Source organism: Poromitra crassiceps (assembly GCF_964638095.1).
Source record: "Poromitra crassiceps genome assembly, chromosome: 4".
NCBI classification, from domain to species: Eukaryota; Metazoa; Chordata; class Actinopteri; order Beryciformes; family Melamphaidae; genus Poromitra; species Poromitra crassiceps.
The window spans coordinates 37,215,065-37,237,320 of NC_139626.1; the positions used below are offsets into that span (position 1 = coordinate 37,215,065).

Genomic DNA, 22,256 nt, shown 5'->3' on the forward strand with positions numbered 1-22,256 from the left:
CCCTTCCACGTATCGCTTCGCAGTAATGTGCCGACCGTAATATGTTTGCAGACTGGTAGCATCTGGGCGCTCTTCTCAACGGGAACCTAGTGGTAAGTGATGCTCTCCGTGCGTATTTTGCCATCCACTGTCATATCTCGCATGCCTGTTTTGTATCCCGATTTGTGTCTGTGTAGCCGCCAAGTGATCCGGGAAATAGTCAGATTATTATTATTTTATATGGGTTTTATTTGCAATATTGCACTAGTCTACAATCCCTCCTCTTATTCGGATTATCTTTGCATGACCTTTGATCTGAATGTCTACCACAGACCAGACTGGCTGTAATTAATGGCATCGTGGTGCAGCGGCACAGTGGCTCATCATCGGACGTGGCTTTTACTTTCTTTCATCTCTCTCTCTCTCTCTCTCTCTCCAAGTATTGAACATTTCTGTCTCTCTAAACTTTGTTTACAGGCTGAAAATCAATGTCCGTGACTTGATTGCCTTTGGGCTGCGTATTTTGCTCCGGGGGTGAATTGATTAAGTAATAATGACCCCGAGGAGGGCCGATCATTAAGGCAGGGAGGTTTTGTTTACTGCAGGGTGGCTGTGGGTTGTTTGGGATGGCACGTGACATTGAACCTACAGATCTCTGCGATGGATGGTGGATACTGGATAGGATTATTGGCTTGATATCAGGTGTCATGAAAAATAATATTTTGTTGAACCTTTGGATTATATGTTTGACTGTGTACATTGGAAAGTGCATCACCAAGGAGGATGAATGTAAAAAAAACAATTGGACATATAGTGGTTATACTTATAATGTCTGAATAATTGTATGGCTTTGTCAATGAGGCAAATATGTAGCCTACCTTGTACGCACGTTTAGAGGCTGTGGATAGACTTCAGAGGACTTGACTAAGGCCACCCAGTATGATCTCTCCAATTCCAGTGTGCATAATTAGAATTAATTTTTGAGGCAGCTGTTGGGAGGTACAATGGAAGTGATTTGAAATGCTTTAGTGTTTCCAGCAATGGATCAGCTTTGGCAATTAAAAGAGAGAAAGCCCAGAAAAAGGTAATGGAAGCAGGGGGAGATGTGTCTAATGGGCTTTTATCTGTGGAAACCAAATCCAGACAGACTGGTGGAGAGAGAGGGGAAATGGAGCACCCCATACCCCCCCCACACACACACACCTACAAACAAACACACACACACACACACACACACACACACACACACACACACACACACATCCCATCCTGAGGCGGCTGACACTGTTGTTGGTCTGGTCCATGATGTGGATGTAGATTGAGCAGTGGCTATCTGCACTGTCATTGAGTAAATGTAATAGAGCTGGGTGAATGAATACCAGGTGCTCTTAAGAGGCTGGACAGAGCTTCACGTGAAGGGGCCACTTCTACGGTCCAGATAAGATGACTGATTTGAAGATATTGAACTCTGCTTCTCCTGGCACCCGAAGTAGATTATTTTGAAGAGTGAATATTGGAAGCTTTAGTTAAAAAAAAGATGCTTGTGGTTGTGGTTACTTTTGTGGTAAATATGGATTCATGGTGAGGCATTCTTCTAACTTTTTAAAGTAGCCTGTTTTGAGTGATTTCTTTTCACATTGAATATTATATTGATGAAATGTACCCTTGTTTATGGATGTTTATTCATTCTGTGGGATAGCTGATTGGACTTCCTTCAAAATATCTAAGAATCCCTTGACAAGAGATCTAAAAAAAAGAAGTCTTGAAAGTCCACTGTGTTTTTTTTTGAAGCATGCTAATTCTTTTTCCCCATTATAATGACATGTTGGTCTGTCACAGCTATCACATTATTGTCACCATGATAAGGATCAGCTCTGACTTATTTGTGATACGTTCCATTGTGAAGCGTCAGAGTATAAACAATGTGCCAGCGAATTCCTCAAATGTTCAGCTTTTATCTTTCGAGAAATGTTGAAGTGGAGAGATGAACACTGATTAGAATGGAAACATTTGCCCCTTTTATCTGTAATTGTTGTTTTTTTGTTTTAGCTCTGGAGAAGATAAACCAGGATGGTTGCACATTGGTGGTAACCAGCTTCAGTCCCACGAAGGCCGCCGTCACCCAGCTCTTCTTCTCGTGAACCTTGACCACCGTCTCTCCGCCATGTCTAACCTAAACAATGCGCTTTGCATTGAAAACGGACAGAGCGCCGACGTGTCCCTCTTACAAAAGGATAATCTTCAGGATGGTGGATTAAGCCAGCTTTTGGATTATAACGCAGAAATGGAAAGGTACAGATCTTTTGCAAACTTTTACAAAACCAACGGGGCATTTCCACAGACTGCCAAGATTGCCCGCATCACGACGCCCATTTTTCCCAGTGCTAGAATTGGCATGTCCCCTTGGAACTGCGATAACGCCATGCTCTGGGGAAGGAAATCAGCGGCAATAAACCCTAATAGGACCAGCATGCATAGAAATGACTCCCAGAGGCCGGGGAAGCCTGGCGTGCTGCCAGAGACGCTGCAAATGGCAAATAATAATTTCCTCTCTACCTTATCCCCCGAACACTGCAGACCTTTAGCAGGAGAATGCATGAACAAGCTGAAATGCGGCGCTGCTGAAGCAGAGATAATGAATCTCCCAGAACGCGTTGGAACTTTTTCCGCTATTCCGGCTTTAGGGGGCATCTCATTACCTCCCGGGGTCATCGTCATGACAGCCCTTCACTCCCCCGCAGCCTCAGCAGCCGTTACAGACAGTGCGTTTCAAATTGCCAATCTGGCAGACTGCCCACAGAATAATTCCTCGGCATCCAGTGGAAACCCGGCGAAGAAGAAAAGGAAAAGGTGCGGGGTCTGTGCACCCTGCAGGCGGCTAATCAACTGTGGTGTCTGCAGCAGTTGTCGGAACCGCAAGACGGGCCACCAGATCTGCAAGTTTAGGAAATGCGAGGAGCTGAAGAAGAAGCCCGGCTCGTCGCTGGAGGTGAGAACCCGGGGGGCGCTCTCGCTTCCCCTTCTTTTGTTATTATCCCCTCGCACTCCAAAGCATTAACCTTTTCATCCAGTCACGTTCTAAGCGCTTGGAAATTGTTTCCATGCCCACCCATGCCTGAACCTCCCCCCGGCTTCTCAAATCTGCCTACCCGCCTCGCCTAATTGGCAGTAATTAGGGGTGTTTGTGCGGAGCGCAAGCTGAGCTTGGCTCAGACACCCCTAATTGCTGCCAGTCAGGCTGGGGCTGGAACGCATCCGAACAACCCCGGGCTTGGCTCAGCGCCAAGCTCGGCTGGGAAACGCTTTTCAGCAGAGAGCCGTCCCTCTCTGCACCCGGTCATTTGAACCAATTATGGAAACCGTCTCTGGATGGGGAGAATCAATATCCCACAAAGCCTCAGCCTCCGACCACCAGGAGATGGTGAGAGTGATGGCAGGGCTGCAGCTGATGGTGTTTCTCCAAACATCCCCCCAAAGTTTGATGCGGGGAGGGCAGTGAGTGAGCCACCCAGACAGATCTTCTTCCCCTGATCCTATATCAATTGATTGTCCATATGGGGTTGAGGTGAAATCATTTTATATTCTATTTGTGTCATTATAGCCCAAGTATAGATCAATCTAGTGAATGACGCAAGGTGACGCAAGGCTGCGCAGGCCAAGGAATCAGTGCAACTTAGCAAAGAGAAACTATTTCGCGTTAATTGGCAGGTAACAAGAAAATTCATTAGGACACAATTAGGGAGCAATGTTGTTCATAAAGGATAGTTTTAATTGATTTATCTGGTCGCTGGTTATCAAGGGCTAAAGCAGAATAAGAACGTAGAAATAAGGTTCTCTTTATCCTGATAGTTTGAACTTGCTCACTGACTTAACATGAGCCTATATGGATGAATCACCAACAAATGCAACCTGAGGGCCAGATGATTTGCTCATTAATTAAGTGATTACACAGAGAGGAAAAAAGAGGTTAATTATAAAATATTACCTCATCTACTATGGAAAAACACCTTGTATGGATTCGTTCGTTCACAATGAATTAGAGTCATTCATTTTTCTGACTCTTGTTTGAACCACAAATTAGTTGACTTTTATGCATATAAGTCAGCCAGTTATGTTAATTTATGCATATACATTCATTTGTATGTGTTTTTCTGTAGCTTGTGTAGGCTAATGTAAATATCACATTTGCCTGTGTTCATTGCGTTTTATGGGAAACTATGGAAAGATTGATAATAGATTGTAAACGGTGCACTTTACCTGAGTGTGTATGCTGATGCCTGGTGCTGATTGTGTAGTGATGAGGGGCGCAATGAGATTTAACGTGTTAATATTATTTATTCATATGATTTGCTCGCGGTTGTTTGTGTCCTATGGGCGATGTGGAGGCTTTCTGTTGATTCAAGCCTGGATGTTTGCCAGTATCAGATGGGCCGGAATGCTATCCAAAGCTAATTTCCAACATTCGATTCCTAGCAAAGGGGGTTTGAGCTGCATGCTGAGGCTGAGTGATTTAGACTGGATTCCCAAACAGATAAGTTCACCCAAAAATTTAAATTCAGTCATTATCGACTCACCGCCATGTAACGCTTACATGGAAGCTTGGGTCAAGTCTTTTAGTCCACCAAACAAAAAGACGTCACGTGACACTCTGTTTTCAGCTGAAACCTTCAGTGAAAGTGAAAATGGGACTTTCAGCTCATGGCTGCATGTGAAGATTTCAGCTAAAAAACGGGGTGTAAATGATGTATTTTCAAGTCAACTTTGGCATCTCAAGGCTTCTACTTGGATTACGCCAAAACGTTTGAAAGATGGTCACCATTCATTTCAGTTGTTTAGGAGCAACTCCACAAATATTTTGTGGACTAAAAAACTTCACCCGACCTTCATGGGTGTGAGTGTGGGGGTGAGTAGATCATTTTGGGTGAACTTATCCTTTATAACCCTCGCCACAGAACTCCAGAGACATGGCCAGCTTAGGTGTGTGTGTGTGTGTGTGTCTGTGTCTGTGTCTGTGTTAGTGTTATACGGGGGTTACTAATGGGATATGGAAGCCACACGGAGGTGGTAATAGGAAGCTCATTTAATGTTGACTCCATATATCATGTACTAACACGTGCCTCAAACAGGTGTCCAGGAAGATGGCCTCACATTTATAATGCATGGGTAGACTCACTTTTGGAAAACATCCATTTGCAAAGACAGTTAGAATTACCAAGGGGTGTGAAAACCCCCCCAAAACAAATCCAAACTTGCTTTTTAAAAGAAGCAGCTCCCTCACTGAGTTCAGTAATTGATATTATGGGCTTCCCTACCAGTAATTGTTATTTTGGCTCTGCATCTGTAATTACAGAATCACCTTCTGCTGCGGAAATGGGTTTGAGTTTGAAGGCATCAGCGAGGTGTGAAGTTGCACACTTGCTTTGACAACATTTTATACATATGAATATGAATATTGAGTGTTTTCCCCCCCCTCCCCCACCTTGACTGTGCCGTAAACAGTCGTGCACGGCTCAATGTGATGCGATAAGAAAGTGTGATGAATCAACTGAGTTTGGGAAGAGGATTTTACAGCCCACACATGCACCTTCACATGCGCACAGAAGCACATGCATAGTTTCCCTCTCTCCCTCTTTCACATACACATACAAAGATATCCACACAAATACTGTCACGTGCGCGCACGCAGGCACACACACGCACACACGCACACCAAACCCGAGCAGAGCGTGTACCTCTTGCCTTGGAAGCGACGATAAGCTACTGGCAGCCAGTTAGATTTGGCTGTCAGTGTTTTCCACATGGGAATCACCCTGAACTAATTATATCTTAAGCAGCGCTGGAAAATGCAAATCAGAATTTTACTCACACCCCTGAAATCGGAGAGCCAATTTAATCTAATACCCCCTTTAATTTAGCGCGCTAATGCAAGGCCCTAGAGAATTGCCCTGTGTCACTGCTGTGCTGTTCTGCAGCAGACTCTGCTCTCTCTCTCTCTCTCTCCTTCCTTCTCTCTCTTCTTCCATCTCTCTCTCTCCTCCTCTCTCTCTCTCTCTCTCTCTGCCGACAGGCTCCAGGATGGATTAGTCTGGCAGAGGAATCTCATCTAACCTAACATTTCCAGAGCAGTTACCTTTACATGGCGTGGGCCCCTATGGCTCAAAGGTCCTTCTTCAACTTTATAATGCAACAATAACACTGTGCTGGCATGCACATGGCGCATGTGTGTCCTCGCCTCTGCAATTTGTTTACCTGAACTTTACTTTGATTTCTGAAGGGTTGAAGAAGAGGGCTTTAGCCTTCTTTAAAACACACCAATTAGTCATTTTTTGGAATTGGCGATATTCTTGCTGTCTGTCTCAACAGATAGAGCATGGCACTAACGCTGCCACAGTTTGAGGGCAGCCAAAGCAAAAAACAAAAACAAAAAACATTTATAATTGTGTATAGGTGCTTTAGATACAGGATCCAACAAGTGGCTCAATGTTAATATCCTGCATTAACTAACTATAGTCAGTATGGGAAACAAAACACTATATATCAGTCTCTATTCATGTCTCTCCTAAGTTGATATTCAGCGCAGGCCCTAATTCTGTTAGTCTCCCTTTGGTCAAGTTCTCTTTTCACTGGATTTCATTCACTTGTCAAATGTTATATTGCTTTATACCATGATCTGGGCGAATACTAGTTTCTGATTGGCCGGCAGGTGTGCATTAAAACCGTGTAACGCACACGTAGTCCGGCAAACAATATTTCCATCGCATGAGAAGCTGACGGGATGGTAACGATTGTTCCAGGTATTAGTCAGTTTCCCAAGTGTTGCAAGGTGAAGAGAGTTATGGCTTGTGAAAAAACTTTTGATTTTGATTGCTAAACTTGCACCAACAATTAGCAAATGCTTTTATTTTATATTGTTGGCAAATGACCATGGTATAAGCAGGATAGTCAACTCCTAGGTGTGCATTCAACTATTTGAATGCACTTCGCAGAGGCAACGCCGCCGCATTAAAATCGTTCAACTAGTTTAACCTAGTCGTTGATTATCCCTTACTTATACGGTCTACGTTGATAGGATATTCGTGATTGAAGCTAACGCGGTTGTACTCATAAACAGTTTTAAGTGTGAGGTCTATATAGCTTACAAGTGGCATACATTATTTAAATATTGCTTGAGGTTGTCATTGGAATGCTAAATTTATTTAATATTTGTCAATGCAACACATTTTCATTCCAACCTTTAAAACAATTATACACAGTTCATCCAATTGATAACTTACCATGAAACAATGTATTAGCTTGGTTTGTATTTTCAACATGAACATGACTGAGACAAGGAGAGATGGCATCAGTGTTCTGACATAAGAAAAGCCTAGAAACGGAACAACATAGACTTCATTCAGGCTTTATTGCAGTCAACTAAATTAGTGTCTCTTATTCACTATCCTCTGTCAGCCAGACATTTGTTCAATCAAACCAACAAGATAATAGTAGATTCCTGCTCAAGTCTGGCCAGTGGAGTAACATCTCACAGTTAGACTTCAAGCCAAGCTCCACTTCACAATGTAACATCACACCAAAAGCTGTATACTGCATGTATAATTTACAATTTATTTTTCTCAAAGCTAGTGAATTACGGTCAATATTCGACAGATTCTTCAAAGTGCCTCTAATGCCCACAGACAGGTGTCTAAAACTTTTTCCTTCCTTCACTCTACTGTTTGATAGAAACATAACCTCGTAATCCTCTCAATCACGAGGACTGAAGCGCGAGCTCGCCGAGCCGTCGAGCCTGTCGATGGGTACGATTTGATTTAAACAGCTCGCCTTCACAATATTCTGCAAATCCTAACGACGCGAGAACATCCAGGGTGGCGCTAACGTGATTAGCTCTGTAGCGTGGCAGAGAAAACGCAGGAAAAGGACAGAGCAAAATTCTATTGAGGAGATACCGCCATTCAATTAGCAAATGTCAGAGGCCAGCATCACGCCATGCTCAGGAAAACATAGCACCCAAAGGGGCGTGCGCTCTCTCTCTCTCTCTCTCTCTCTCTCTCTCTCTCTCTCTCTCTCGTCTTTGTGCCGTGTTGATATGACGACAGGAAATGGGTGAGATGAAGAAGGTAGCATGGCCGCCTGCCTGGAAACCTTTGCTATTGTGATAAAAGACCCCCCCCCCCCCCCCCCCCCCCCCAAAAAAAAAGAGAAAGAAAAGAAAGAAAGAAAAAAGGTAGGAAGCAGGACCTTGAGGAAAATAGCTGGGATCCAGCCCCTTAATGAGAGCAAGGGAGCCAAATATAAGCAACGGCAGCCAGGTCTAATTTGTTTTAGGTGTGCTCAGAATAGATAAGGACAAATCTGTGGCCTTCTCCTCCCCCCCACCCGCCCACCTCCCCCAACCTTTGCCTCCCCGGAGATAACAGCGAGTGCTCCCAGCCAATCTCCGCGGGCAAAGGAGAGCGAGCGGGTGAAGGAATAAAAAAAAAAGGAGAGAAGGAGAAGCCTGAGGGACAGACGGCCGTTAGATCTGCAGATCTCCAACTTACTGGATTTATTCAAGCTTTAAAACCGCAGATTAATTTGGCAGCCGAGCGGAGGTCTGGGGGCGTGTGTGGAGAGAGAGAGGGGGGGGGAGGGAAAATGAGGCCAGACACCTCACCGCATCTCAACCTAAAGGGCAACCTTAAGCTCCTGTCAAGACAATAGGATTTTGCCATCTGAACCGCGACGCAGACCGCTTAATTATACACATCTTCCGTGCTAGCTACGCTCGGCTACTTAAGAGCACGCCTCCTCCTCCCCCCGTTCCTTGTCATGCCTTCTTTTGCCCAAGATTTGTCGTACAGTGTGGGTTTTCTGTCACCTTCCATTTGCAGCACACATGACCATCCTCCTTAGGCCGTTACCATGCTCAAGAAGGCACAACTGCCCTGTTAAAGAATTCATCGTTTTCGCCACCACGCCACCAATTAAGGCCAAAGCGTAATCGGAGGCGTGCGGACGATGCCCTTACACGGTGTGCTCTGCCGCCTCCTCTGCCCTTGTTTGATTTAACATCCCTGGTTCAGTGGTGAAACTCATTGTCATTGCCTTATTATAGCAGGGGTGGGATGGTGTGTGTGTGTGCGCGTGTGCGTGTGCGTGTGCGTGTGCGTGTGTGTGTGAGAGAGAGAGAGCTGGGGGGTAGACGGGGGCCCAGTGGAGGGTGGACAGGCAGCGTGAAAGTGCAGGTGCGGGAGGACGTTAATGTGTGGCACTTTAAATTTTAAACAGATGAGAATAAATTATTGATGCTGACTCTGGCTGAGAAGTGAAAAGGTATCTCGTCATTACTGACTGACTGAGAGCCTGGATGCAAAAAGTGAGGGAGAAAAGTCTTTGGTAAATGCATCTGGCAGATGCAACGAAGGCAGAGCGTTGCAGCCAGCTGTTTGCTTCCCCATAAAAACAGCGAGCTCTCAAGCAATTTTGGACACATTTTATGTTTGGGCTTTAATGTAACAGTTAAACAATGGCGTTTTATCATTCTTAGAAAGCCTTTTCCATAAAAAAATAATGATTTGCGTAAACTTAATAATTGCAACAAGGCCAGTGGCAAATGAGTTGAATTGAGGAATAGTGTGCCCAGGAGAGACAGACAGATTAGCAGAAGTTGATGCAACTTGATGAGAAGTATTGCCAAACTCCACGTGGATCGTCTGCACAGTTTGAATTAGTGAAGCTATTTGCAGTGCACAGCTATTTTCAGGGCTGTTGATAATATTATGAATGCCTATTGAAACCTGCTAAAACAAATATGTTTCATACATCGAGAACACTAACTCTCACCAACTTTCTGCGATATGCAAAGCTAATTTCACATCTCACAGCTAGATCACATTTGCTTACAGAAAGGCTGAAGCTATATTATTGTCATTATAGAAAACAGTCACCTATAAGACTGCCTAGGAAACCTGCAAAATGACAAAGATATTGATGATGGACCATTTGCTTCTATCCTAGATCAATTTGGTCAGCCTTTCACGCGGATACCACATGTGGCATATCACTTTATTTTACACCATCTTTGTGCTTGACTTACAGTATGTGAGTCTCTCTCATTGAGGGTAGAAACAACTTAATTGGTGGGCTAGCCTAGGAATCAAGACAGGCAAGAAAGCGATGAATAATCAAGCAGATATGTTGGCTCAGTAGTATATCAGAAAACTATAAACTGTTTTGCAGTCATTCATTCAGTTTGACAGTTATTGAGAGTTGATTTGAGTTCAGTTGTGGACCAGTGATGTCATTTTGTGCATGAATGACATCACTGGTCCACAACTGAACTCAAATCAACTCTCAAAAACTGTCAAACTGAATGAATGACAGCAAAACTGTTTACAGTTTTCTGACATATGACTGATTTCATAATGATCCAATACAAAGCTGATTGAAAATCATTAATTACAGACTTGTGTTGAACTGTACAGTTTATGGGCCGCATTCTCTCATGCCATATCAAATTATGTTCAACTTGGCTATTTCACAATGTATGTCAAGCTTTTTTATGAAAGCCAGTTCAAGGGATCCAAAAGTGTAAATATCTCAAAGGCAAAGCTAGCCAAGTGAAGGATGGAGAAATCCCACTGGTACCTGTAAAGAGCATGAATGATCATAATAAGTATGGCTACTGCAGGCAAAATGCTTCTGTTTATGGAAAACTGTGTGGGGGTTTCATGAATTACAAAATCTACAAACACAGACTGAGCCTAGCCCTAGAAAACTATTTGTGTTTTTTAATGGAAATAAATCTTAGATCTAAAACTTAAGCCTTATGTACAAAAACAAAGATTTGATTAATAAAAAATTGCATTACTGGATACATTTAAACTTGATACTGCTGTTAGAGCATATTTTATGAAAATTCCCTTGAAGGCAACACATTTCTGTCAGTTACACATGCAATTGTGTTGAGTTAATTGCTAATTCATGTAATGTATGTCTTGTCTTGGACCCCAGGAAGACTAGCTGCTAATGGGGATCCTTTTAATAAACAAAGAAACAAACTTTAAATGTTATGGAAGAGATCAACGTATTTGTGGGAGAACAAACTTTAAATGTTATGGAAGAGATCAACGTATTTGTGGGAGTAACGGAGCGACAAATTCAAGAGAATCTTGTCCTTACTGATCTGTAGCAGGAGCAAGATTATTTAAAGCTTGTTGTTGAATACATAAGACCCCTGTTCACCTGTAGTACCTGTAGTTCACCACCCAGCCATGTTTTTGGGCATCATCTTAAATCAGACTGTACACAGCTCAATTTCCAATGCATGACACTGAAATGCAAAGTTTTATATAGCGCTTTTCAATGACCCAAAGTAGGCTACCTGGAAATAAAATATGAAGTTTCTGGCGATATCTATGGGATGCAAACTTCTCCAGACTGCCGTTTGACAAATCAGCCTAACAAAATACTGTAGTCTACTATTTTTGGTAGCTTATAATATGGCAATCTGCCATAATACTTAAGGCTGTGACCTGTGGTCTTGTGTCCAGATTTTTCTCAACCTCGTTGGCAAAACAGACGTAATTTAATTGCAATTAGACAAAAACACTACGAAGTTGAATATCTAAACGTTAAAAGCAGTTTATCGGATGGTGAAAAAAAATGACTGATGGATTTGTGCCATTCACCCAAGCAAACTGACGTGGAAGTGAATTTGTGAGTGACAACCGCTGATGGGGATAGAAACCGGTCAATGTGGTTTAAGCGTCTCAATTTCTGCAAGTCAAATCCACGCATGCTGCCACCTCCTCTATTGTGCCGCTGCTCGCAAATGATGAATATTTCATGGCGAGCATCTGACACCATGCCCAGAAAGATATTTCAAGGTTTTTTTCCCTCCCTAATAGAAACCCTGGGGTTAGAGAGTGTCACAGAGGCGTGAAGTCACACTGTGGCCCCCGGCTAAGGATAGGATTTATGATGCACGAGTTGATGACATCAGGTGGATATTTTCATTCAGGAGCGGAGAGCGCCTTTGTCCTCCTGGATAGAGAAACCGTTGAGCTGTTCACATCCTGTTGTCACTCCGGAGAAAGATCTGTGAGGAATTCTGTTGGGTAGTGAAAATGATTTCAATCTGCTCAGAGTGCAAGCTGTGTTTTGACAAACGGCGAGCGGTTTCCCTGTCTGATCAGTGCGGTTGCTAGAATGACTAAGCAGGGGGGGGGGGGGGGGGGGGGGGGGGGCTAGTCCACTTGGATTAGCTCTTGTCTTAAATGCTGCCTTTAGCATAATTTACATTGCCCACTGGCTTTCTGCTAACGATATCTCTCTTGGGTTTGATCTTTGTCAAGCTGCAGTTTAGCTCAAAACTGTTTATGGATTTCATCGCTTTAGGTTTCTTCAGGTAGAATATTCGTCTTATGGCTCTGACACTTGTTTTTCTGTCTTCCTCAGGGAGGTTTTCTACATAAGCCCAGAAAAGTTGATTTTACAATGCGATTATATGTCTATATCCGCTAAATTACATCAACTAAACTGAGCGTTCCCACTTCCACAGGCTTGGATTTGGAGTATATCAATATGTTCGTACTGTAGTATTAAACCTAATGCCTGGTTATGAATGAACTGACCATGTTCTAGACTAGAGACCTAGAGCTGTTTTTGACATGCCAATACCCCCTCACTCATGTGTGTTGATGATTCTCTCTTCTATTAAACTCATATGAAACTCTTAGTATCTAACACAACTGATTATTAAATGAATGAACAATTCTGAGTTTATGATTGAAGCCATTCATTTATCAATGTCTGCTAGCTAGTTGGTTTGCACATAGTTACAAGAACAGTGACCTCTTCACAGGGTAGTGTGACAGTTGACACCTGCCATGGGGGAACTAGTTGCACATACCATTTTAGCAATGGGCTCATGAAATTACTTGGAGTATTTGTTTTTATCATTTTGGAAATAAATTCGAATCCCCAATCTTTCAAAGTACCCCCTGCAAGCCGCACAAGTACCCCTAGGGGGACACATATCCCTGGTTGGGAAAACACTGTTCTAGACCAACAGTACTTTCCCGCATGTTGTGCTACCCCTACATGAGCGAATACTGTACCTGCTTATGCTTACACAGTCTGCAATAAAGGTTGAGTATCATATAAGTAGCACAATTTCAGGCACTGCAATATACAGGAAATATTATTCCAAAAGTATCTATACAGTACATATTCCAACCTTATTAACTTAATTGAACGTTTGTTAGCGAATGTGATGTCAATTAATTTGCCTAAAGTCCCCTCTACCTGAGTGTAATTAAGGACTCAACTCCACCCATGTATATTTCTTAATCCTAACCTACATATTATGTTGATTTGCAGTAAATATGCAGAGCTCTGCATATATAGACCTGTGAGTTTAAGGGCTCCCACACAGATGCTGAGAAATCTGCTCAAAACAAGGAGGCCTGCTCCTACTTTGCATTTCAATTTAACATTTCAGAGAACTGGCAGCATGTTGCCGCGCTTAGCCCTCGCTTCGCTACACCCACATGGCTTCTCCTCGCCGTGCTCGCTGACGTCTTCCACTGTTCAAAGGGCTGCAAGTTGGCGGAGAAATTGGGGGTTTCCATAGCAGATCCCTCAGGTATCTGCTGCACACGCCATGTGTGTCCTTCTCGTCTCCCCCCCCCCCGTCCCCCCTCCCCAACTCTGCCATCCCCTACGACGACGCCCGCCCCTCCCCTCCGCTCCAGCTGCTCTGTTTTCCCCATCTCACAGCTCGACTGACCTCGCCGCTGCGTCTTTTTGTTTTGTTTTCCTGAAATCTCCGCAGCACCTGAAAGCTCCCCCTGTCTTCCGTACAGGGTTTGCTCCCAGCGGAGAGTTAGCTTTTGTAGTAGCCGCGCGTAAAAAGTGCTTTACTTGGACAAGGGTACTTAGGTGAAGCTAATTGACATGGAGGCGGTGCGCGCGGCTGTAGTGAGTAGCAGGTAGGTGATCCGGGCTGCAGACAGGCGCCTCTGACCCAGGGGGCGCTGCCTCAGCTCCTTCGCAGTGGGGTGGGCTCAGCCTCGGTGTGTGTGGCCAGGCAGGGATTTACCCTGGCCTGCATGATGAATGGAAGAGGCAGCGAAAAGGCTCTCCCCTTTTTACCCAAATATCTCTTTCAATGTGTTGTGGACAGAGGTATGCTTTTAGAGTGCACGTCCATAAGCATTTTCATGAGTGCTTTTTTCTTTTTACAGTGCAGGGAAGAATGTTCTTGTGACTAATAGATCACAATGAAATAAGTGTCTCCAAGATCCCTCTTCTGCCACTGCTCCTTAGGGTCGATGACAAATACCGATGAGTTACATCGGTTACTAGCATGGAGTATGGAACATTATTCTAGCAATGAAAGCCATTCCAAGTGTGTGTAAATATTTGCTTTCATCCACCATTCCGTTAAATTCCAGTGGTGGCTGCCTCTAGTGCCCCTTTGAGTTTGATTCATAATATTACTGATGGAGGCATGCTGGTGCTTTGTTGACAAAGACAGCTGATGTCACAAAACTCACTATGACAAGCAGAAGACCTGGCACGCCATAATTAAGGTTAAATACTGTATATTCACAAGAAAGAACATTTCACAAGATGACAGAGTATTGCTGAAGTGGGCAATATTAAACAAATCAAGCCAGTAACTACTCTCTATCACTACATTTAAAGCCCCGAAATGTAGAATATTTACCTCAATATAGTATTATCAAATGAATTTAGACATAGCGCAGTATACTCACTTCAATTGGTCTATTCTTCATACAGATACACATAGCCTACACGGATACATCCAGATGTTGTAGCCCTGCACCGCCTAGATAGCTGTGCAGCATCAATTGTTGTAGTTGAAGGTAATATAGTCCTGGAATAATCAAGATAACCACACTGTTCGATACATTGTCTGCTAGGGTCTGTTCGGTTAGTAGTCTTTCAGTATCATAGTAGCCTGCTTGCCAAAATGTCTTGTTAGCATTGCCCAAACTTAATGAATTCCACATCTGTGAGGCAAAAGTGCTTAGCTAGCTCAATCCAGTTGTAACTGAAATATTTGCCAGCAAAAATATTGTCACACATTCACCACAGCATTATATTATTATATATTCACCACAGCAGTGAGAGTGTTGTTTCGTTAGAACTGTGTAAACTTCATAACTTCCACACCTGCTACACAAAAAACAGCCTTCCAACAGCAATGCAAATTTCTACTACTACGGGACTCAAGGGGCCGCCAAAGTCATCAAGTTTAAAAATTCTGCTCACATGCATGTTACAATACCTGTTTACAGATTAGTTGTCATAGTATCATCATCTGCTGGTAAATAACCCTAAAATAACCTGTTCACTGCGTGCGTTTGAATTGTCTTCGACACCTGCACATCACTAGTGTGTTAGTCGACCGTAACCCGGTGCGGCGGGTTAAGGGTAGATAATATTGAGAACAGGTCAGGCTACACACAGTACACACAATGTAATTATAAACAAAATTCCATTGAAATTTGAATGTAATTAATGGAATCCATACATCACGTCACATCCTCTCGTATATTGTACATATAGCCTTAGTTACACAAGGATCTTTGGAAAATGTCCTGGCTGGTTCGGATATGTTGAATGTGTCCGTGTGAAAAAACCTGACCCACGCATCACTACTACATACATGAACAAGCATACTACAGTACTACCCCAGCTATACTACAGTACTACCCCAGCTATACTACAGTACTACCCCGGCAGCTATGCTACAGTACTGCCCCAGCTATGCTACAGTACTACCCCAGCTATACTACAGTACTACCCCAGCTATACTACAGTACTACCCCAGCTATGCTACAGTACTACCCCAGCTATGCTAAAGTACTACCCCAGCTATACTACAGTACTACCCCAGCTATACTACAGTAGCACCCCAGCTATACTACAGTAGCACCCCAGCTATACTACAGTACTACCCCAGCTATACTACAGTACTACCCCAGCTATGCCAGGTCCGTTCCGCTGTCCGCCCAATGTCTTCTTCACTGCACCGTAAAAGAACATTTTCATCCCACCCTTGCAGAATCCCCAAGGCTCGGCCCATATCACTGCAAATCCACTCCTATAGGAGGCTGGTCAAATAAAGTTCCTATAGGAATACTGCACTGTAATTACATTCCCCCCATTAGCATAGGAAGGCTGGGAAGAGTCACACACTGCACACAGCCTCCAGCAGCACACAGCCATATGGCCCGTCTGTCTGTGCCTCTCAGGCCGGATTTGGCAAGGCTCTCGCAGAAGGTCAAATATCAAGTCAAAAGGACTATGCCAGAATTGCATCTATGCTAATTGCTCTCACTCTCTCTCTCTCCCTCATTTTTTGCGCTCTCCCATCCATCTCACACTCTCTCGTTCCCTCTGTGTCTTTCTCTCTCTCTCTCTCTCTCTCTCTCTCTCCCCCACTGAAGTGAGTAATCTGCTTTAGGATGTTTCTGAGATGGAGATGGATTTGGTTTTCCTCCGCTGCCCCTCAGCCTAATCTCCCCCCTGTGACCGCCCCCATCCCCCCCCCCCCCCCCACCCCCCAGGCAGAGCTCTTAAGCACACCATCATACATTCCCTCCTCCACCCCTGCCTAGTCAGCAAAAAATCCCCAAATTCCTCATTACTCACAAATATCCGCAATACACTTAGCTTGATTTGCTCGAACGGATGCCTGGTGCAAAGGCAGCCGGGACCTTGAGTTAAAAGATTGTAGCTGTATTTCTGTGTTGGTGTGCTGTTATTACGATAGCGCCGCACGCCGGGTTCTTTGTCTGTATGCATTAGTGCAGCGAGCATACTGAAGTGGGCTGGCTGTCTGTGCTGCCATTTGGATGCATATTTAGAAGAAAATCAGGTGGAAAGCAATTATAGCCTATGGTATGTCAGTTAATCTGTTAGCTCTCACAGGATCTGACATGTTTATTTTGAAAAAAAAAATTGGTAGAATTGTGGATCACAGAATTTAGATTCCTCCGTAGAAATTTTAATGAGATAATACCAGAATTTCAGTGTCTGCCTGACATCTGTATGGTCTCACTGTGGTTTGACGAAGTAAAATGTAAAAATTTGTATTGATTGAATACTGATGCAATGGGAAGGGGGGGGGGGGGGGGGATTATATATATATGTATGTATGTATGTATGTATACATATACAGTACATATATATATATATATTTCTTTATTTTCCCATTGCATATACAGTATATTCTGGTTTCCCTTATAGATAAGGCTGAGTGAAGCTTCGGTGGGGAAGTGACCTCTGTGTGCTTAAGCCCCACAGGCCTTGAAGCCCCCCGCACACTGCTGAATGCAGCCCTACACTCTCATATTTGTGCAGCGAAGAAATGACCTGCAGTGAAAATGAAACGATTTGAGCCACAGAAAAGGCCTAAACTAATGTGCCTTATTTAATGAATGCACACCCATTTTTGACTGAAACTTGACTTCACCTCAGGTTGTTTTCATAACACGGCAGAATATTACATTCTGGAGTCGTGGATTTGAATTGAGTATATTGCAGAGATCTGGGGAGCTATTTGATTCTAATTCCTACGGTTCATATTGTCATTATCATAGTCGTAAAGTTTTACTGGAGGACTTCCATAACCTCAGGAATCAATCCAAAATTAGTGGCCTGATGGACAATGCGTTTAATGTATTTTTGTATATTGCTTTACACTCTGTAAGGTAATGACATTATTCATTTTTCATATTTCACATTCAGTAGCCTGTGTTGCATGGGCTTACACCAATGTTTCCCAAAATTGCAGATACAGTATTAGTGCAATATAGATACAGCACATTATTGTTAGATAGATAGATAGATAGATAGATAGATAGATAGATAGATGGATGTATGGATAGATAGATAGATAGATAGATAGATAGATAGATAGATAGATAGATAGGTGTATGGATAGATAGATAGAAACTCCACTATTGTTTATGCTTCTGCACTGTACAGTACCTTTATTGTAATTCATAGCTAATACCATTCCATCTATTGCATGTTTTGGTAAGCCGAGAACACTGGAGCAAATGTTTCCAGGCGTAAACAGCTAATCCACATGGCAGAGCATCAGATAGCAGAGAGATTCTTCTATCCCAGTAAATGACTGCTTCTGTTTCAGCCAGCCTCCTCACCTTCAACTTAGCATCGCCAGTAAATGGATTGACTTTTTATTTTATTTTTATTATTATTATTATCATTGCGCATATACCGGTAATATTGAGGCTTTAAGCTGGGTTTGTTTGCGTTACGGCACTTTGGCGCAGGAGCGGCGTGTGTAGGACTAGATGAGTGGTCTGTCCGTGAGAGCGGCCTTGGAGAGGGTCCTTTTATAAACGGCATTGGGTGGCTAGAATATTGGCTACAAGCTTCAAGATGAGATTTCAACCCCCCCACCAACCCCAGTAAGAACGCAGGTGATGGATTGCTATACCTTCCAGGTTTGAGCTTGGCAACGCCCCAATATTCCTGCAGAATAAAGTGACAGGCAATATATAACACATCAGTTAAGGCTGACTGCACCGCTGAAACTTTCTCTCTCTCTCTCTCTTTTTCTCTCTCTTTCTCTCTCTCAGACCTGGAGATCGGCCCTGAATCTTTGGCTGGCTCTCAAACATGCTCTTTGCCTATAGCTCTCTCCCCCTTTCCTCTCTCTTTGCAGTTTTATCTGCCTTTAGCGCAGAAAATAATCAAAGCAAATCCCCCCTCCCCCATTACAGCCATTTCATATAGCGCGGGGCGATATGGACCAAAAATCATATTTAGGCTGAATGGTGATACACGATAATATATCTCTGTATTTCCTATAAAGTGGACTAAATGTTCAGTTGTAAGTCAAGGCCACGTGTGAGACGTCACAGGTAGGGCTGGGCGATATGGACAAAATGAAATATCACAATATTTTTTGACCAAATACATCGACATCGATATTGCGAGAATATTGTAGGAATGACTATTGGTGCTTTCACAAAATATTTACACAATGAGATTTTTGATAAGTAGTCATCATTAATGTGGATATACAGTTAAAGTGGCTGTTCACACAGGACACGTGCATTTCAGATCTGAACGCTTTGGAAATCATGTCGAGAGCGCTTCCAATGCACAGACCAGTGCACGGAGCGTTTTTTTGTGTGTGCGTTTTGTTTTTCCCTGCCGTCGCGTGCAGCACAGTTCAGGACGCAACGATCACACAGACGGTAGCCAGCTAGTTTTGTCTGTTTGTTGTTGATTGTTCGCACTGTAAAGACGAAAGCCAGATTATTGGCAATTCTGGCAGCAGCGGAGGTTGAAGATCCCCCTGGCAGGAGACGAGGTAGGAGGAGTGACATTGACGAGCAGCGCGCTTTTCCTCCAAATGTTCAACTTTTTTTCAGCTTGAGATGCCCAGAGCACGCCGCCAAAAAACACAAGCCGCCAAGAGCGCTTAAACGCCAGGTGCGTTCCTTGAAAGAGGAGCGCTCCTAGCGCGTCCTTACCATAGAGAATGAATTGCAGAAAGGCGCTGGCTGCTCAAACTTATGTCCTGTCTGAACAGTCCCTAAGTGGGTAAAGGCAAATAATAGAACAGCTACGACCAGTCTGGCAAGTTCAGAAAATTACATCACTTTACTCATGTAGCCTTTAAAACCAGGAAAAGACAACACTCGGTGGTTGGCAGTGGTCGCGCAACGGTTAGAGAAGCAAGCTTGTGACCGGAAGGTCATCGGTTCAATCCCCGGGACTGGCAGGATAAATCTGACTGGGGAAAGTGAAAAGGCAGCGCTTGCCCCTCCCTCATTACCACCACTGAGGTGCCCTTGAGCAAGGTCCTTAACCCCAACTGCTCCAGTGGAGCTGATCAGTGGCCAGTAGATCAGACTGTGGTTGTACTGGTCAGCTTCCAGGTGTGAATGTGAACAGGGCACTCCTGAAAAAGAGAGCATTGCTCTCAGTGAGACTCCCCCTGTATAAATAAATGGGAAAAACAAACAAACAAACAAAAGCCATATCACGATATCACAATAAGCAAAATCGACGATATCTAGCTTTGCACCGCCCTCATTTCATATTAAGACTACTGTAGACAAACTATGTACAGGCTAACTTTCAGAGGTGTTGGTTTTGTTTGGGGACTCAAAACAGTGCAACAGTGCGGTGGGGGGGGGGGGGGGGGGGGGGACAAAACAAAATGGTTGACCCAAGCTGTGCAAATTTCAGTTGCAGTCATTGTACGCGTTGTGTGAAATGTGTTTGTAATTATGTAAAAAAAAATATAAAGAATCAGCATGCAGGCAACTAAAGTGGTGTCAGCCGGAGTTATTGGCCCCTATCGTTGCATCGGCGCAGTTTCTAGGCCGAGCGGCAGGCGCAGATCAAAGCAGTGGGCGTGGAAAGGCGCACTTGATATCGTCGTGCTGGCGCTAGATGCAGCCCAAAGCATTACAACCACGCCTTTTAGGCGTAAAATTATGCACTGTCATGCTCATTGGATAAGTGCAATAAACGAATCGCACGCTTGCCTTTTTAGCTCCAATTCCAGTGATCCCGCAAAACCAGACGAAAGCCAAACGCTCTGCCCCCCCCCCCCCCTCCCTTCATCCAGCCTGTCTGTCTGCATTATAGGCTATTATTCCATATTATTATGCTTCTCAAACCAATCTAACTGCAGTTTCAATACTGCAAGCATGTAAATACGCTACACTATAGCAAGATCAAAGTGAAAATAATGTTCTATGCATCAGCTAGAAAAATATAGCCTATTAGATTGGTGAAAGTTTGTCCAGAAAGATATCATTTTCTCTCGCCTGCTGCAGGAAGGATGATGCACATAAATATACCCTACATTATGTCAAGTCATTGCATAAATGTGTTTTTATTGTAAAACTAAATGTGAAATAGGGCCAAGTTATTGGACGGACATCACAGTATAGCAGATGCCATTAGAAGCGCGTTCCGAAGCGCGTTCCGCTGTTACTTCTCTAAATCACGTTAACTCGACAAGGGGTATATATATGCCCAGGAGGACATATATGTTTCACATAGGGTGGTGTTTTCATTTCGAGGTTTTATTTGGTCCAATATTGAAATGTTGACAATGGCAGGCTGTGTTACCATTACACATTAATTTAGAACTACCTTTTATATCTATTTTGGCTCATTTGGTGGCTATTAAGTAGCGAAATGAAGAAACACAATGCATGCTGGGAACTCAGAGAGAGAGAGAGAGAAGGGTGACAGAGAAGAAGCAGTGAAGGCAAAGAATAGGCCTGCTTTTGAAAAGCGCAAAGCGCTAAATGTAGGCCAGCTCCCAAGATATGACTAGGCTGGTATTTAGCGCCGACACGCCCACTTTGGGACTGCGCCACGCCCATTCGGCCTAAAGCGCATTTGGCAGCCTAAAGCCTATTGCTATCTTGCCGAAACAGGCGCAAGGCACGTTTTTTTGCGGTTAAGGCCCGTAATAGCGCCGATGGCCTGTGGGAGAATAGAGCCCAACATGTGTGCGCGTGTCAAGAGAGAGGAGAGTGATATTTATTTATATATTTTTTGTTCGCGGCCTGTCAAGAGCGGCGTCTGAGGGATTGCAGTTGTGAATGCGCTGGCCTGCTTCCTAGCCCGTAAGTTAATAAATAATAGGTATGTCAGGGTAATGTATGGGCCATGCGTTATAATGAGCATTCTCAAACACATCAGCACACTCCCCAGATCCAACCCGCCCAGCACCACTGTCTCTCTCTACAGATCCCTCCCCTTCTCACTCTCTCTTCCCCATAGCCTCCTATCCGCTCCATCTCCACTCTGATTTTTCAGCCACTACACTTTTTTCCCCAGGCCACTTTTTCATCTCTAGTACAGATTTTCTTTTTAACCCCCCCCCCCCCCCCCCCCCCCATTCTCAGAGCATGAGGAGATTCTTGAACATTCCTAGACAGAAAGAGAGAGAGAGGGAGAGAAGAGAAGAGAGAGTTCACAGAAATTGTCTCCCTTAATTACGGTCAATTAAAAGTTTTATGATCGTGTGTGTGTGTGTGTGTGTGTGTGTGTGTGTGTGTGCGTGCGCCAGCTGGGAGGGAGGGATGGGGTGGGGGCGGGGAGGGGTGGGGGGGGGGGGGTGCTCTGTGACAAGGCTGGCTGGGAGGGTAAAGCTGTGGGTTAGTGCCAGACACGTCTCCAGAGAAAGCGGGGCACATTTGCAATCACCCCGAGTTCAAAAGGGTAATTTATTCACAGTCTGTGGTTAAAGT

At 43.9% G+C, this 22,256-nt stretch overlaps 1 protein-coding gene across 1 annotated transcript in view; it reads left to right on the forward strand.

Moving 5' to 3' along the window:
* Positions 1-2,143: 2,143 nt before the first annotated feature.
* Positions 2,144-22,256, forward strand: part of cxxc4 (CXXC finger 4) — a gene marked incomplete at both ends in the record, with an annotated part of 32,934 nt that continues 12,821 nt past the window's right edge. Inside the window, one exon of the mRNA XM_083635173.1 lies at positions 2,144-2,968. Within this exon, the coding sequence (XP_083491299.1) occupies positions 2,144-2,968 (825 nt within the window). The remainder of the gene's footprint in view (positions 2,969-22,256) is intronic.